The sequence below is a fragment of the Trichomycterus rosablanca genome, chromosome 1 (assembly GCF_030014385.1).
Source record: "Trichomycterus rosablanca isolate fTriRos1 chromosome 1, fTriRos1.hap1, whole genome shotgun sequence".
Classification (NCBI taxonomy): Eukaryota; Metazoa; Chordata; class Actinopteri; order Siluriformes; family Trichomycteridae; genus Trichomycterus; species Trichomycterus rosablanca.
Window position 1 is genome coordinate 8,567,378 of NC_085988.1, and position 19,622 is coordinate 8,586,999.

The following is a 19,622-nucleotide window of genomic DNA, read 5'->3' on the forward strand; positions in this document are numbered from 1 at the left end:
ACAGAGTCGATCATTACAGACCTACAAACTTCATGTGGCCTTCAGATTAGCTCAGGAACAGTGTGTAGAGCTTCATGGGATGGGTTTCCATGGCCGAGCAGCTGCATCCAAGCCTTACATCACCAAGCGCAATGCAAAGTGTCAGATGCGGTGGTGTAAAGCATGCCACCACTGGACTCTAGAGCAGTGGAGACGTGTTCTCTGAAGTGACGAATCATGCTTCTCCGGGTAATTGGATACGACTAGATTGGGAGGAGAATTGGGGAAAAATGCAAACTTCAGGAACTACAGGAAGCAGGAATTGTTAAAAAAACACGTTTATTAACAATAAAATCATAATTATATACAGGTTAAAATACAAACCAATCTATACACATCAGAAGTGAGAACAGAGCGAGAGGAGCTAACGATACTGGAAGGACCATTATGTACGTTTGACTTCTTTAGGTAAAGAAATACATTGGTAGTGAGTAAACATAATGTGAGGAGCTCACCAGTTTATATGATGCCATCACACTAAAAACTAAAACATCATAAACACATTAAGGTTACCATTATACATCATTCCACCTTAAATAACTTTTAAATCATTATGCATATAATCTTTTAAAAAATAACATAAAAGTAAATGCAGCTTTAATGTTGGAGTAGATTAAAAATGAAACAGTCTCCCCCGTCTCACACACACACACATTACAGAGTAACATCATCTTACAGCAGTGCTGAAATTCTTTCACTTTCTCATCACAAACCTCAAACGTCCGTTCAATGGTTTACAGGAAATCATCTGGTGGAGGAGGGCGGAGCAACACATGTTTACATATCATGTTTCTCTGAGTGCTCGGTTGGTGCAGAGGTAAATAACTCTGGCCCACTACCAATGGGATCCAGGGTTGGAATCTCCAGTGGTGATATGTGCTGGCTACACAGACATGAATGGCCATGTCTGAGAGGGAGTCTCTGAAGCCCTGTGATAAATAGGCACACTGGTACCCCCAAACATAGCCAATCATGGGCGTCTACATGCTAACTGGTGGGCTAGAAGGAGTGTCTGAAGAACTTTGATAGATTGGTACACTGCCATCCAGACATAGCCAATCATGTGCATCTACACGCTTACTGGTGGGCTAGAGTGATAGACCATTACCCTCTTTTACACTGAGACAGTTGTAGTCTGGTAGTTTAGGTACTGGACTAGTAAGCAAAAAGTCGCTGGTTCAAACCCCTCCACTGCCACTGTTGGGCCCTTGAGCAAAGACCTTAATCCTCAAATGCTTTAACTGTATACTGTAATTCACTTTAAATAAAAGCATCTGCTAAATGCCTGATATATAAATGTAAATCTTCTGTATATTGCTGCATCCAAGCCTTACATCATCAAGCGCAATGCAAAGCACGCCGCCACTGGACTCTAGAGCAGTGGAGACGTGTTCTCTGATGTGACGAATCATGCTTCTCCGGGTAATTGGATACGACTAGATTGGGAGGAGAATTGGGGGAAAATGCAAACTTCAGGAACTACAGGAAGCAGGATTTGTTAAAAAAACACGTTTATTAACAATAAAATCATAATTATATACAGGTTAAAATACAAACCAATCTATACACATCAGAAGTGAGAACAGAGCGAGAGGAGCTAACGATACACATGGATTATTAATGCCGACATCACGAGGTGTATGGAGGCGACTATACTGAGTAAGTCTTCTACCGTTACTGTGGTAGAATCTACAGGTTTGATTTATAAATCCATCACTGATACCAGAACAGCATTCATTCAGTCATTCTAATGGCATTGAGATGAAACCGTGATGAAGGTCCATCAGTTTTGGCGTGTAGATAGATGAATTAGATAAAGTAACAATTGAAATTGCATTATTTACATATTTAACATCAAAAACCTTTTTAAATTTCCATTTCATTAAGAATAATGTGATAAAACAGCGAGCGCACGACTGGTTCACTATACGGACAAAAGTATTGGGACACCACTTCTGAATTCATGTGTTTCCAGCCATACAAATGTTACCTTTTGACTGAATGGGCACAAATTCCCATACAAAGTGTTGTGAGAAGGCTTCTAGCTAAAAAGATCACATAACAGTCACTCTGTTTTAATATCATTTGTTTTTAAAACTGAAAAATTAAATGACCAGTCAGGTGTCCAAATACTTTTGGCCATATAGTGCAGCTCCAGTATCGATCAGCAGTGGCACATCTTATTGTTAGTCGAATTAAAAAAAAAAACAGGAATTGTATTTGGAGGGCCGCTGATTAAAACCCCACTGCCACCAGGTTGCCACTGTTGGGCCCCTGAGCAGGGCCCTTAACCTTCAAACTCAAACTGTAGGTCGCTTTGGATAATAGCATCCGCTAGACGACGTAAATTTAACAAATAAAACTTCAATAAGCAGTCCGTTTCACATTCGGCTCGTCCTTACTCATCTTGACCACCCACCCAGAGGTGTGTCCCAAAATTAAAGATAATATTAGCAATGCCTTTATAGCCTTTTCCTCCCCCGCTGCAGAACCCCACCCTACCCAGCACGTGCCCGCTCCATTACGTGTGTAACCGAGCGCTTCTATTCACCTGCCAGAGACGGTTTCACACAGAGAGCAGCACAGCGTATGGCTTGTTAGGCACTGCTCTCCGTTATTCATAGTCTGTGTGCAGGAGCCTAATGCAGAAGGTGATGAAAATGGAACTATATTGTACGTCTGAGGATCAGGACTCACCTACGGGCGCTTGGGTGGCTCAATTGAGCTCGAGTTCGAACCTCAGCTCTGCTATCACCAGCCAGGCGCCTATACAGAATCACGATTGGCAGTGTCTGTAAGGGGAGGACTGACCGGGCGCCTATACAGACCCACGATTGGCTGCGTCTGTTTGGGAAGGGCCGGCCGAGCGCCTATACAGATCCACGATTGGCTGTGTCTATAAAAGAAGACCGATTGGCTGTGTCTGTAAGGGGAGGGACAACAGAGCGCCTATACAGACCCAAGATGGGCTGTGTCTGTAAGGGGAGGGCCGACCAGGGCGTTATACTGACACACGATTGGCTGTGTCTTTAAGGGGAGGACTGACCGGGCACCTATACAGACCCACGATTGGCTGTGTCTGTACTGGGAGGGCCGACCGGGCGCCTATACAGATCCACAACTGGCTGTGTCTGTACTGGGAGGGCCGACCGGGCGCCTATACAGGTCCACAACTGGCTGTGTCTGTACTGGGAGGGCCGACCGGGCGCCTATACAGATCCACAACTGGCTGTGTCTGTACTGGGAGGGCCGACCGGGCGCCTATACAGATCCACAACTGGCTGTGTCTGTACTGGGAGGGTCGACCAGGGCGTTATACTGACACACGATTGGCTGTGTCTTTAAGGGGAGGACTGATCGGGCGCCTATACAGATCCACAACTGGCTGTGTCTGTACTGGGAGGGTCGACCAGGGCGTTATACTGACACACGATTGGCTGTGTCTGTACTGGGAGGGCCGACCGGGCGCCTATACAGATCCACAACTGGCTGTGTCTGTACTGGGAGGGTCGACCAGGGCGTTATACTGACACACGATTGGCTGTGTCTTTAAGGGGAGGACTGATCGAGCGCCTATACAGATCCACAACTGGCTGTGTCTGTACTGGGAGGGTCGACTGGGCACCTATACAGACCGACGATTGGCTGTGTCTGTACTGGTAGGGCCGACCGAGCGCCTATACAGATCCACAACTGGCTGTGTCTGTACTGGGAGGGTCGACTGGGCACCTATACAGACCGACGATTGGCTGTGTCTGTACTGGGAGGGCCGACCGGGCGCCTATACAGATCCACAACTGGCTGTGTCTGTACTGGGAGGGCTGACCGGGCACCTATATAGACCCACGATTGGCTGTGTCTGTAAGGGGAGGGTAACGATTGGCTGTTTCTGTTAGGGGAGGGCCGACCGGGCACCTATACAGACCCACGATTGGCTGTGTCTGTAGGGGCAGGGCTGACCGAGCGCCTATACACAATCACGATTGGCTGTGTCTGTAGGGGCAGGGCCGACCGGGCCACTATACAGACTAACGATTGGCCGTGTTTGTAAAGGGAGGGCCGATTGGGCGTCTATACAGACTAACGCATGGCTGTGACTGTTAGGGGAGGGCCGACCAGGCGCCTATACAGACTACGATTGGCTGCGTCTGTAATGGGAGGGACAAGAGATGAATTAGGGGTTCCTCATCAATGGGACAATTACGACCTCTACTGGCCAGTTGAGACGCGCTCGGTGAGACCCCCCCCCGGCAGGTGAAAAGAAGCTTCAATTAGACACGACTGGATTGGGTGACACCTACGACACATCCACACCCCTCAGAGCAGCGGGCGGAAGGAACCGAATGTGGAAGGAACGGGAGGCTGCAGAACAGTTCGGTGGAGCCGAAACGCCGGACGAGGTCATATGTTCTCCACTCCTCGGATTCGTCGGGCCAGCTGGATGTCGCGGGGGTACAGGGTCACTCGCTTGGCGTGTATCGCGCACAGGTTAGCGTCTGAGAAGAGGCGCACCAGGAAGGCTTCTGCGGCCTGAAAAACAAACACCACACAGAAAATCAAGAGAACGATCCTGATGTTCTCTAAACATCTGGATAAAAAACAACCACCGCTGGCTGGAAGTCATGGTGAAGGAACCGCAAATCTTCTCCCTGCTCTTGGTCTAATTCCAAGCCAGCTCTAGATGACACTCAGCTACACACGTATTTGGCCAAAAATATGTGGACGCCTGACCATGAGCTCGTTGGACGTCCTATTCCAAGACTGTGGACAACAATGTGGAGCCGGGACCCTGGTCATCCCAGTATTGCTTACTGGGGTTGGGGTCAGATGTTTGTGCTACCTCAGTGGTTAAGGTACTGGACTAGTAATCTGAAGGTTGCCGGTTCAAACCCCACCACCACCAATTTGCCACTGTTGGGCTCCTGAGCAAGGCCCTTAACCTTCAATTGCTCAAATTGTGTATAGACATGATTGTAAGTTGCTCGAGTTGATCGAGTTGGCTTCATGAACGACGATTGGCTGTCGTTCACAGGGATGGAAAGCCGGATAGGGACGTCGTAACTGGTGCAATTGTGACCGCTGCTGGCTGATTTATGGTGCTTGCACTGAGTTGAGGAATAATGTGTTGATCAGGGTGTGGCTCTCCGGACACAAGGCTGATCCGCATATGAACTCGTCTCGTGCAGGTGAAAAGATGCAGTCAGCTACTGCACATGTGTCGGAAGGGGCGTGTGACCGAGTTGGGAAGCTCCTCAGTCAGCAGTGGAGGGTTGAGGGTACGACTAGATTAGGGGAGAAAATTGGGGGGAGGGGGGTTTAAATATGTTTTGACAGGATTTGCTTGGTCATACTGAACCAAAAAAAAGGGCCTTCCCTAACTGTTGCCACAATAATAAATTATATAAATGATTTATTTTATATAACTGATATTGAGTACCACAGTGGATGTGGCTGAAAAGTTAGCAGCCGTGTGGTGTTCCGTTACAGGAGAACCTCACACAGGAACACCAGCATGGTGATATGATTCAGGATGCAGAGCTACAAATCATAGACCTGAGGGAGTTCCGTGAGTGTATGACATGTAGATCAGTATATACATGAGTGTGAGTGTGTGTGTGGCACCTCCTGCAGGGCCATGAGGGCATAGGCCTGCCACATCAGGTTCTCCCGGCTGAACATCTGACACACCTCTCGTACCTACAGACAAACAAAGGAACGGAGATGAAGCTCTAACAGCGTGTCCACATATTCATGGTACATTACAGTAGATTACAAAGATTTGTTTGACAAGTGGACATTCTGTTCCAAACCAAGACTGTAATAACGTGCATTTTTTGCCAAGCTGACCACACTTGATAGAGAATAAAAAGGCTGAGGGACGAACCTCACTGTACACGGAGCTGAGAAGAGCTGTTGTGCTCACAAATACCATCCTACATACTACACAGTATGTAAGGTAAGATAAGCACACTGTAAGATAAGATAACACTTGATTGATCCTGAAGGAAAATTGCAGGGTCACAGTACTACACATATTTCACAAGAGAAGACAAACACTATCAACACTAGTAAACATATTAAGACATGAAGTCAACACGAAAGAAAAATGTCTACATACATAAATGAGCATGTCCAGGACATTAGCAAAAGCAGCATGAGTATTATTGCTAGGGATGTCCTGATCCGATCTCAAAGATCGGAATCGGGGCAGATCGAGGCATTTTTTAACTGATCGGTATGGGCTTTACTACGGCCGATCCTAATCCCGATCCTTTGCTTTACGTCAGCATGTCCGCTGTGTGGAAATACTTTAAATTGGAAAGTGAAACAAGTCCAACAGTGAAGTGTAACGTCTGTAATGTGAGCGTTTCACGAGGCGGTAGGAGCAGAGCTGCGTTCATTACTGTAGAATTCAGCCGAATGCAGCGAGTTTATTATTATGTGATGAGAAGAGGAACCGGCCGTCCGCTAACACGGCAGAGATGCTGATTTTCCTCAAAAAGAACCTTCACTTTATTCTGAGTGTTCTAGTGTTACTGCTACAATGCTGCACTAAGTTTGTTTACTTTTATTTAGTAAAAATAAAAGAACATTAAGCAATAGCTTGGATGCAGCATTTATTTTCCTACAGCACTGCAGAGCTACTCGGTTGTTAAACATGTACATTGGATTAATTTGAATAGCTGTGATGTACTTGAGGTGTGCACTGTGTGAACAGTATTATCCAGTTCTTATCTAGAAAATACAAGTATCGGTTTGGGATCGGGATAAAAATTTATGATCGGGAACAAAAAAATGTGATCGGGACATCCCTAATTATTGCACTAAATGAGATGTGGTAGTACAAAAAATGATTAATAAATAGATAAATACTACGAGTCACAGTGACAACAGTGGTCAGTCTAGTGAGCAGAAATAAGATAAAATTACACTAACAGTAGCATGCCAGGTAAAAACTAGCACGGTACAGATACAAGTAGGTATGGAACGATTCACCACAAGACAGTTAATAACCGATTCCAAAATTCCTCGATTCAAATCGATTTGACATGTAAAATGAATCGATATTCACTTTAAACAGCAGAGGGTGCTGGCACTATACACCTCGCCTGGTTGACGTCACTGGCGCTATACGCCTGGTTGCCTGATTCGGGGTTCGAGCCAAATTGGGCTTAATTCAAAACTGTTTGTTCATACCTCAGAAATTAAATGACATTTATTATTTAGATAAATAAAAGATAATCACAAATACAGTATAAACGGGGGGGAAAAAAATCATATCGCATCGCGAAGAGTGTATTGTTACATTCCTAGTGTATAGTGGTAATAATAATAATAACTGGACATGCAGCAATATTATATAGTTTTAAAAAATATGCACGTCTTTGGACTGTGGGAGGAAACCAGAGCACTCGGAGGAAACCCACGTGGACACAGGGAGGACATGCAAACTCCACACAGAAAGGACCCGGGCCGCCCAACCTGGGGATCGAACCCAGGACCTTCTTGCTGTGACGCTACAGTGGTACCCACTAGGGCTGTCGCGGTGACAGAATTTCCCCTTGCGGTGTTCGCCCTGTCTCAATATCGCGGTATGCGGTTATATCGCCATTTTTTATTTTTTTTATTTACTTAATTTATCTGGATTTTAGAGCTATATAAACAAGCTTTATTGTTAGGCTATGATTCGGTATATTATTGCTTTATAATGACAAAGATGAGACGGCTTTAAGACCAATGAAATGCGTGTTTATTGTTAAATACAGAACAGAGCAGGGATGCGCGTCTTTTCTCTATTAAAAAAAGGTTAAAATAAGCTTCTAGCTTAGGCTAGATATACACTGTGAAACAAAAAAAAAGTGTTTAGGCTAAATATTTTAAATGCACATCTAATCAAAATATGGTAAAAAAATAGAATAAAGAATAAAGTCTGTAAGAGTTTAAACCTGCGTTATCATGCGCGCTAGACGAACCAACATGTTCACCTGATGTGTTTTAGAGAGGATCTGAGTGGGGTAGTGATGTTCCCCTCGGCACTAAAACCCTCTCTGATGGTGCTCGTTGCATTAATACACTGTAGATGTACTGAACCTGCATGCGACTTTAGAGATCAGAGAAAGTCTAGCCTGGTTATCGCGCCACTATTAACCATCTATTTAGTAGGTATAATTAATATAACAATATATACTACATTTCAAGTTATTATTCGTTTCAATAAATTTTTATTCAACGAAAAAATGCATTTAAATCATTCCATCAAGCCAGCAAGAGAGAATCTGCAGGCTGCAATGTCATATTAACCGTCATTAAGTGTTTTAGTTCGCCAAGGCTGTTTAAATATAGTCTAAATTACAAGTATTTATTGAGTGTGAACTCAATTTAATCATTAATAAACTTGCCTATAATTCCTGTTGCGATTGTTTACATTTTAAAACACAAAGCCTGACACTCAGCAGCAACGCATGAGAACAGGTTGCGGGAAAATGTGAATTTATTTAACATTTATTACGCACGAATGTAAGCGTATAAAACAAGATGGACCCTGCAACAATAAAAAAAAAAGAGAAGAAAGAAAGAAAAAACGTGAATATCGCGGTGTTGCGGTTGCTTGGCATGCCCTGCGGTTGGCTGGTCTATACCGCGATATTTCAAAATTGCGGTTAGCGCGACAGCCCTAGTACCCACCGTGCCGCCCTTAACAGGGACACGCCTTCAACAGGTGGAATAAACCAGTAATATAAAGGAAGTGCTTTAACATGTTTATGTGCAACTTTTTAGGAAAGGGTTTAGGGAAGTCCCTTTCCTGCTCCAAAGAGAGCTCTATTAAAACATGCAAAGAGTAGAGGTAGACAGTAGGTTCAGAAAGAAGAATGACATCGACCCGATGTTTCCTTTATTCATTCATTCATTCATTCTGTCGGCTCTCAATGTGTGACTGAAGAGATATTTACATTTACATTTTTAGCATTTAGCAGACGCTTTTATCCAAAGCGACTTACAGTATACAGTCTAAGCAATTGAGGGCCTTGCTCAAGGGCCCATCAGTTGCAACCTGGCAGAGGTGAGGCTTGAGTCGCCCGACTGGCGATGAGTGCTATGTCGAACAGCCAATGAGAACGCAAGATACGGTGTGAGGGGAAACGCAGGGTAGGAGTGTAAAAAGTGTGGCACAGGGACGTAATATAGTTTATATCAGAATACATCTGCACAGGCCGCTCAGGTGGCGCAGCGGTAAAAACACACGCTGGAACCAGAGCTGGGATCTTAAATACATCGTATCGAATCACAGCTCTGCCTGCCGGCTAAGGCTGAGCGGCCACATGAACAACGATTGGCCTGTTGTTCAGATAGGGGTGGGACTAAGCCGGATGGGGTCTCTCTCTCATGACTGGTGCAATTACGACCTTTGATGGCTGATTGAGGGCGCCTGCACAGAGATGAGAAAACAGTGCTCTCAGGGTGTGTCTCTCCATACACAACGCTGAGCTGTACTGCACTCATCAATGTGTGAGTGATAAGATGCAAACGGCTGCTGCCCACCTGTCGGAGGGGGCTTGGGTTAGCTTTGACCAGAGCGTTAGAGAGAACAGAGTGGCGACACTCCCACAGGGAAGCGTTGTCCCAGGCGGGACATATTTCTGTGTCCCAGGCGGGACATATTTCTGTGCAGCTTCCGGGTTGTGGAACATCCCATAGAGCCCCATTCATTTCCACCACTTATCAAGCATTTTCAGCTGTATGTTGCTTTGTTTAAAAAAATAATGAATTTAATGTCATTAATATACTTAATACTGTTATTGTTTAGCATTTGCTCAGCACTAAATGTTACATGTTTATCTTAATTAATAGGTATAACTGAATTTAGCTTAATCAGTTAAGCTTAATTAATGACACACGAGTCTTTTCACCTAAAATTGATTAATTAAAAGTTGATTAATCAAGAGTCTTGTTACAGAAATGATCATAAAACATTAGAGCCATAATAAATCATGCTACTTTTACTTTCATACTTAAGTACATTTGAAGGTAAATACTTTAGTACTTTACTCAAGTGGAGGTAAATAGCATTTTTACTATTACTACTACTTTTACTGGAGTAATATGTTACCTTGGATATCTCTACTTTAACTCGACTACATGGTTTGTGTACCTTGTCCACCACTTACATTAGACAAAATGAACTTGTGCATATTCATAATGAATTCATTCATGTATTACATGTAGGAATTAATTATTAATCACTCATGAAATAAGACATGAATGAAGCTATTTCATGTACCTGCACTATAATGTTAAAGGTACGGTAGTGTGTTTATGAATCTGTTCATTCAGTGCAGGTAAACTTTATGAATCCAGCCACATGGCTCAGTGTTTAACCAAAATGATTATTATTATTATTATGAATCCTCAGGAAAGTGAAGGGAGATGATAGTTTATGTAAAAAACTAAACATAAAAAAACTCTGTAATCTCTGTATATTGTCTCTACTGCTTAATGATATGGCATTATGTAATGTATGCTAATATAATGTACTGTGTGTTAACAAGAACGACCCATAAACATCATTATAAACATCAATCTTCCACTTTATATACCAAACTGACATTAAAGCAGATGCAGTAAATGTAAACGCAGTTGAAAATACCCAGAAATTGTACAAATGTTTATTATTTAGTGTTTAATATTTCATTCACGGCTGCCGGTCCCATATGAGAACATGACAGCGCCGGGTTTGTTTGGAACTGTTGGAGGATTACATGAACCACATGACCGCGTAGCGGCGAGATCAAGGAGTGTCGCAACTCTCTCTATCTACGGCTCTGGCTTTGACCTCCTCAATCAGAGCGGGGATCGGCATTGGTGGAGAGGAAGCATGATGCAATGGGGCAATTGGACGCTCTAAAAGGGAGAGAATGCATAAACAAAAATATATTTAAAAAAATATCTGGATCTGAGTTTCCCGACTGGCAATGAGTGCTGTGTCAAACAGCCAATAAGAACTCAAGATGTGAGGGGTGAGGGGAAACGCAGGGAGGAGTGTAAAAAGGTGGGACAGGGGCGTAATATAGTTTATATCAGAATACATCAGCACACACACGTTTTACAGTATTTCTGACCTTATCGTTCTCTACAAAACATAACACCCACGCTGCATTGCAAAAATATTAATTAACCTCCAACTCACTATAGAATAATCCCTGCTGCTCCTATTTTCTTCTCGCGTTTGTTTTCGTAAAAAAACGTAGTTTGGGAGACCAGAGAAGCTCGCCTGTGATTCCAGTTGGTGATAGATGGTGTAGTGTGAAACCCCCTATCGCCGATCAGTCGTGTAGTGTGAAAGACTCCCGATTGCAAGAGATCCAGTCGTGTCGTGTGAACTGTACAGTGACCTGATGACTCGGAAAGTCGTGTCGTGTGAACTGTACAGTGACCTGATGACTCGGAAAGTCGTGTCGTGTGAACTGTACAGTGACCTGATGACTCGGAAAGTCGTGTCGTGTGAACTGTACAGTGACCTGATGACTCGGAAAGTCGTGTCGTGTGAACTGTACAGTGACCTGATGACTCGGAAAGTCGTGTCGTGTGAACTGTACAGTGACCTGATGACTCGGAAAGTCGTGTCGTGTGAACTGTACAGTGACCTGATGACTCGGAAAGTCGTGTCGTGTGAACTGTACAGTGACCTGATGACTCGGAAAGTCGTGTCGTGTGAACTGTACAGTGACCTGATGACTCGGAAAGTCGTGTCGTGTGAACTGTACAGTGACCTGATGACTCGGAAAGTCGTGTCGTGTGAACTGTACAGTGACCTGATGACTCGGAAAGTCGTGTCGTGTGAACTGTACAGTGACCTGATGACTCGGAAAGTCGTGTCGTGTGAACTGTACAGTGACCTGATGACTCGGAAAGTCGTGTCGTGTGAACTGTACAGTGACCTGATGACTCGGAAAGTCGTGTCGTGTGAACTGTACAGTGACCTGATGACTCGGAAAGTCGTGTCGTGTGAACTGTACAGTGACCTGATGACTCGGAAAGTCGTGTCGTGTGAACTGTACAGTGACCTGATGACTCGGAAAGTCGTGTCGTGTGAACTGTACAGTGACCTGATGACTCGGAAAGTCGTGTCGTGTGAACTGTACAGTGACCTGATGACTCGGAAAGTCGTGTAGTGTGAACTTGGCATTAGGCTGCAACCGAAACCGCATACTTCCATACTGAACAGTACGTGAGAGCAAGTAGTGTGACCAGACACCTAGTATTGTTTAAACAGTATACGAAAAGTACTCGAATGACCTACTGCTTGGGCAACCATTTTTGAGTATTCAAGCTATCCCATAATTCAACTGGAGCTGCGAAGGCGTTTGTAGCGAAGAAGAAAGATGGCGGAAAAGGTTATTGTTGTACCAGTGTGCATCAATTGTACCAGTGTGTATTAATTGTACCAGTGTGTATTAAACAGCTGGGTCCAGTGTAAAAGGTTCCTATTGTACCAGTGTGTATTAATTGTACCAGTGTGTATTAATTGTACCAGTGTATTAATTGTACCAGTGTGTATTAATTGTACCAGTGTATTAATTGTACCAGTGTGTATTAATTGTACCAGTGTGTATTAGGCAGCTGTGTGGGTGAGTATGTACCAGGCGTGAGAACGGTCCCTTGCGCAGCAGCAGATCTGTAGATTTCTGGTATTTCCTGATCTCCATCAGAGCCCTCATGCCGGGCCGAAACCTTCTCTTCTTTCTCGGGGACGCTTCTGTACAGAAACAACAAAAACACACCGGACAGAGTAAATAAGTGAATACGGCATGTGCTGGTGGTAAGAATGTACCAACTATGTTATAAACAGAGATGAAATAAATAGCTGTTGTTCATTTGTTTTCAGATGATCACCGGCGGTGTTACTGTATGACAGGACTCGTAGAAGAACTCAGAAGACGAGGAGGATCCAGAATAAGCTGGACTGCATTAATAAGGACTAGTATGCTACAGGTGAAATGAGACAGGGGGCATTGGAGAAAGCTGACCCATCTGTGTAGCCAACCATCAAAGTGATGACAGGGTAGTGACGAGACATTTATTCATTTTAAACAACCTTGGTAACACCGATTAAAACATACTATGTGTGTCAACTAAACTCATAACTCATGCGGTTCTGGTTCTCACCTGATGGACCGCTGTCTCGGCGGGTTCGTACAGGAGACCTGCGTTTGGGACTGGCCTGCTTCCTCTTGCTGGAGGGCTTGTGTCTCATCGTAGATACTGATGCTGGTACTGTTAAACACATTCAAATAATACAGAAGAAGAGGAACATTTTTATTGTCATTTATACATATAAACGCATGGTCAGCTGTCATAGTGCAACCCTAAAGGGCCCAACAGTGGCTGCACTGGGCTACAGTAAGGAATATCGTGGATTTGAAATCCTCTGTAATTAAACATGTCATGATTATTTAATGCATTCATTAACAAATAATATGAATAATACAAAATATCAAAGCTTTATCCACATATCAAATAATTTCATTATATTTAAAAAACGGCTGCTGGATTATTTGTTGCAGTTCGGCTCATAAGTACACGTTTACTTGTAAGGGAAAGACTAGAGCACAAGTCCATCAAAAAAACTTCTTAAAATCTTATGGAGGAAGATGATCACCACTGAGCTAGTGTATGAGACTGCCAGAACAGAAAAGGAGCTACTGAACCTTACCTGAAACTAAGTCCTTACAAAATAGAGATGTACAACCCCAAATCAGAAAAAAGTTGGAATAATAAAAACACAGAGTTTCTTACATTTACTTTGACTTTTATTTGATGTCAGACAGGATGAACCTGAGATATTTCATGTTTTATCTGCTCAACTTCATTTCATCTATTAATAAACATCCATTCCTGCATTTCAGGTCTGCAACACATTCCAAAAAAAGTTGGGACAGGGGCAATTTAGGGCCAGTAATGAGGTGAAAAAACGAAATAATGATGTGATTGTAATCATGGTTTGGTACAAAAGCAGCATCCAGGAAAGGCTGAGAGTCTCTGATGAGTAAAGATGATCAGAGGATCCAGTTTATCCACTAATGATTGAAAACAATGAACCTCAAAGAAAGACTGGAAGGGATTTGCATGTTCTCCCTCTACAGTGCAGAATATCATTAAACCATTCAAGGAATCAGGAGGAATTTCAGTGTGTAAAGGACAAGAGCACAAGCTTAATCTGAACGCTCGTGATCTTCCATCCCTCAGACGGCATCAAGAACCTCCACTCAACAATAGCTGATATAACCACATGGGTGAGGGATTAGTTTATCAAACCGTTATCAAGCTCTACAATACAGAGTTACTGCACAAATGATACTTAAAACTTTACTGTGCAAAAAAGAAGCCTTATGTTAACCATGACCAGAAGTGGCGTTGACTTCTCTGGGCTTTATTAATAAATGAAATGAAGTTGACCAGATAAAACATGAAATATCTCATCCTGCCTGCCATCAAATAAGTCAAAAATTTTTTTTTTTATTATCTATTTTCCCCCCCCAATTTTTATCCCCACTCTAGTCGTGTCCAATTACCCTGATTGCTCCTCTATACTGATTCGACCCTTTTTGCCGCTAACTGAGAACGCCTCTCAACTGACTTGCGCCCCCTCTGGCACGCAATCAGTGCAGTCTGCATTTTTCACCCGCACGAGCAGAGTTCATACACCGAGAGACACCGCGCACGGAGGGTCACACCCCCCTCAGTGTTATTCCTCAGTCCTGTGCAGGCGCCGTCAGTCAACCGGCAGCGGCCGCGGTCGCACCAGTTATGACGACCTATGCTCCGACCTTCTTACCCCTAACCCTGAACAACAAGCCAAACGTTGTTCATACTGCCGCCCAACCCAGTCGGAAAGGCAGAGCTGAGATTCGATACGATGTATCTGGAAACCCCAACTCTGGTGCGCCAGCTTTTTGGGGTTGTATTTAGGTTGTATGTAGGGCGGTGATAGCTCAGTGGTTAAGGCACTGGACTAGTAAACAGAAGGTTGCCGGTTCAAGCCCCGCCACCACCAAGTTGCCACTGTTGGCAAGACCCTTAACCCTCAATTGCTCATCGTGTTCAGCTCACTGTGTGAGTCGTTTTGGATAAAAGCTTCTGCTAAATGCTGAAAATGTAAATGTATTTATTTGTCGTCCCAGATTAGAACTGCACAATCGCTTGGTGTTGTTAAGACAATGCTGAAGACACATCTTTTTACTTTGGTGTTTATTACGGCTTGAGTGGTGTAGCTATTGTAGTTAATAATACGTTTTAAGTGTATTATGTTTTGTAAATCTTTTGTAAGATTGCATTGATCTGTATCTTTGACAGTTTGATGTTACTATAGTATAGTGAGCCTGTACAACACTTTGGTTACCCACGGTTGTGTTTTAAGGTGCTATATAAATAAACTTTGCCTTAATAGATTTGGATTTACTTGCTTTTACTTGAAAATTCAACAAAAATTCTAAATACACTCAAGCTTTTTAATACAACTGTATAACACAAACCATTAAACGTTTTATTATTTCAGACCCACTAGTGTTTTTAAATCCCCCGCATAGTGGAAAGGTTAGGGTTAGTTATATCCCAGTAAATTCTGTTTATAAAGCTTTATCTGCTTAAAATAATGTAATATTATACTGTATTATTCTCACTAAGCTCTCTTAGTGTCCAAACAATGTGTGTGTGAGAGACAGTAAAGCATTTAACATCACTGCAGCACACACGTGCAGTTAGTAACCGGATTAACATTTTAAATCTCCACAATGCATGTAAAATCAGCTGATATACACATCAGGTGCAATACATGCAGGTGTTATATTCATGCATTTGCACTTTTAAAACATAAAAGCACATTTAATCAGATTTCTGTATGATTTTAGATCCACACACACTACTGTACTGAACTGAGTTCGAGTCCTGCAGCGGGTTCACACATTAGTGCACAAACACGACGCGTTACACACAGCACAGCGTGTATTAATCACACACAGCGCTCACTTTCAGTACATAGTTAAATAAATGAGAGAAGAAAGGATGAATTTCTCACCTGTGCGGGTTATATGAAGTAAAATCCTTTAAACTGAAGCGCTTCGGTTGATCTGACTGCACTCACAGCCGGTACAATTCAAACAATGCAGCGCTGCGGCACATCCACCAATCAGCGCCCAGATACACCGTGACGTCACACAACACACCCGCACTACAGGGCGCTCTAGAGGAGGAACCCAGGCTTGGTGTTTAAATCACGTGACATTCGTCTGAACACTCAACTCAAACTCAAACTCAAAAGAAGCTTTATTGGCATGACAAATAAGGACATTCGTATTGCCAAAGCAAGTTACAGAGAAACATAAACAATAAAAATAAGAAAGAACAAAAATATACAGAACAGTTACATGTGCAAAAAATATAGAATAGAACAAAATATTAATAAAAACAGTGCAAAATAATAACAATAAAAAGTATAATATTTACAATAATGAGGTAGTAAAACAATCAGTCTGTGCGTGTGTGTGTGTGTATGTGTGTATGAGACATGGTCACCCACTGTCCCTCACCTGGTGGCAGGTGTGAGTATAGAGTGCTGCTAGTGTGCAGCTCTCTCTGTGCTCCCCCAGTAGGTGGGGCAGTTTGTCGAGGTCTGGGAGGGAGGTGAAGTCGGGGATGATGTTATTAAATTTAGGGAAGAATTGGGAGCGGACGTGGTGGTACATGGTACACCGGGTGAGGAAGTGCAGCTCCGTCTCTACTGTACTGAGAGTGCAGTGCTGGCACAACCTCTCCTCCCGGGGCAGCCAGGACCGGGTGTGTCGCCCCGTCTCCACGGCCAGGTCGTGTGCGCTCAGTCTGTACCTCGTCAGGGTGTTTCTTAATTTAGGGTCGGATACTGCGCTCAGATAATCTGCTGCACTGTAGTGTCTGTTTAGGGCCAAATAACAAATAACAACAAATAACAACAAATAACTAAACTGCATTTTACTCTGAGTTTTAGTTTCAGTTTCCCAATAGTTCAGATATTTAGTTCGGAGTTTTTGTGTAATTTGGTTTATTCTAATTGGGTTTACAGATTTCTTCTGTTCCTGAGTCTTTATTGTGTTAGTGTGTGTTATTAGTGTGTCGGTGTGTGTTAGCAATGTGTTTGTGTGTTTTATTAGAGTGTCTGTGTGTGTTAGTGGTGTATCTGTGTGTGTTAGAGTGTCTGTGTGTGTTATTAGTGTATCTGTGTGTGTTAGTGGTGTATCTGTGTGTGTTAGAGTGTCTGTGTGTGTTATTAGTGTATCGGTGTGTGTTAGTGGTGTATCTGTGTGTGTTACTGGTGTATCTGTGTGTGTTAGTGGTGTGTGGGTGCAGTGACTCAGGACCAGTTGGATGAGGGGACTGGTATGTTTGCTCAGCTCTTGGTGTTTCAGGGCTTTATAATCATAAGATTGGGGGTCGCTCTCATTTAGATGGTTCCAGAAGTTGATGCTCTTCTCTGTATGTTGATAATTAGTGGAAATCGGCCTAATTCTGCCCTGCACGCATTGTTCGTGGTGTGTTGGTGTGTGTTGGTGTGTGTTGGTGTGTGTTCGTGGTGTGTTGGTGTGTGTTCGTGGTGTGTCTGTGCACCTTTAGGATGCTTTTACAGAACTCTGTGTGCAGGGTCTCTAATGGATGTTTGTCCCAATTATGGAATTGATGGTGTGTAAGCGAACCCCAAACTTCACTGCCATATAGAGCAATCGGTTCAATTATTGATTCAAAAGTGTTAAGCCAGATTCGAACTGGAATTTCCACGAATGTTTGACGTTTTATGGCGTCAACGCCCTGCGAGCTTTTTCTCTCAGTTCATTTACTGCCGGATTAAAGTTTCCTGTGGAACTGATGTTCAGTCCGAGGTAAGTATAATCTTTAGTGTGCTCAATTTCATGGTGTCCTAATTTATATCTGTGTTTGGTTCCCTGAGATCTGGCTCTTTTCTGGAAGGTCATAATTTTGGTCTTTTTGAGGTTGACGGTCAGGGCCCAGGTCTGACAGTATTGCTGCAGCAGGTCCAGTTTGTGCTGGAGACCCTGAGCGCTGGGGGACAGCAGGACCAGATCATCTGCATACAGCAGGAGTTTAATCTCTGAGTCGTGTAGAGTGAGACCGGGCGTGGCTGAGTGCTCTAACATGGAGGCCAATTCATTAATATAGATGTTAAATAGAGTTGGACTTAAACAGCAGCCCTGTCTCACTCCACGCTCCTGAGAGATGAGATGTTTCTCTTACTGCCGATTCTTATTCCACACTGGTTTTCTGTGTACATGGATTTAATAAGATCAGATGTTTTACCCCCTACACCACTCTCTAACATTTTATAAAACAATCCTTCATGCCAAATGGAATCAAAAGCTTTTTTAAAATCAATAAAACATGCAAATATTTTAGAGTTATTTTGAACTACATATTTTTCGATCAGGGTGTGTAGGGTGTAAATATGATCGGTAGTGCGGTAATTTGGTAGGAAACCAATCTGACTTTTACTCAGGACGTTGTGTTGGGTAAGGAAGTGTAATAATCGTGAGTTAATGATACTACAGAATAACTTCCCCAGGTTACTGCTCACACAGATGCCCCGGTAATTATTAGGGTCGAATTTATCTCCACTTTTGTAGATGGGTGTTATGAGACCTTGATTCCAGATTTCAGGGAAGGAACCGACACTCAGAACCAGTTTAAAGACTTTTAACATCGCCAGGTGAAATTTGGAGCTGCCGTGTTTGATCATTTCATTCAGGATCCCGTCAGGTCCTGATGATTTCTTTGTTTTTAGTTTTTTAATGTTGTCTTTAAGTTCCTGCTCAGTAATGAGAGAGTCTAGAGGATTCTGGTGGTTTTTAACAGCCCGTTCCAGTTCCTCTAACTTACTAATAATTTGATTTTGTTCAGGATTTGAATCTAATTCTACATTTTTAAAGAGTGATTGGAAATGGGTTGTCCAGATATCCCCATCCTGAATGGCCAATTCTTCCTGTTCTCTATGTTTTAATTTGTTCCAATTGTCCCAGAATTGATGTGTGTTGATTGATTGTTCAATAATTGTTAGTTGTTTTTGGGTGTACTGAGCTTTTTTGGTTCTGAGTGTACGTTTATATTGTTTGAGGGTTTCACAGTAAAGAAGTCGTGTGTTACTGTTGTTTGGGTCTCTGTGTTTTTGGTTTGATATTTTACGGAGTTCTGTTCTTAACATTTGACAGTCTTTGTCGAACCAGCTGTCATCTTTTGTAGATTTAGGTTTTGATTTAGATTTAATTTTTAATTGAGCTTTATTTGCTGTATTTTTAAAGATCTGATTAATATTTTTAACTGCCTGATTTACTCCTTCTTTACTGTCAATGTACGCAGTGTCCAGAAAGTTGTCTAAGCTAATTTGGATTTCTGTGCAGCTAATTGCTTTCTGGAACTCCTCTGCACTGTTCTCGGCCCATCTGTAGGATCTGGGGAGGTTGTACAGCTTACTGGGCCGTGTGTGTGTGGTGGGGTTAGTTTCTGTCTTTTTGATGAACACAGTAATTTGGCTGTGATCAGACAGAGGG

The 19,622-nt window shown here is 43.0% G+C and overlaps 1 protein-coding gene across 1 annotated transcript; it reads right to left on the minus strand.

Moving 5' to 3' along the window:
* Positions 1-1,533: 1,533 nt before the first annotated feature.
* LOC134318492 (histone H3-like centromeric protein A) lies at positions 1,534-16,200 on the minus strand. The gene is made up of 5 exons (XM_062999468.1): positions 16,112-16,200; positions 13,204-13,311; positions 12,678-12,793; positions 5,662-5,736; positions 1,534-4,569 (listed from the first exon to the last, which is right to left on the minus strand). Exons 2-5 carry the CDS (start codon positions 13,289-13,291, stop codon positions 4,441-4,443), a joined length of 408 nt encoding a protein of 135 aa, XP_062855538.1. The 5' UTR covers positions 13,292-13,311; positions 16,112-16,200; the 3' UTR covers positions 1,534-4,440.
* Positions 16,201-19,622: the final 3,422 nt, after the last annotated feature.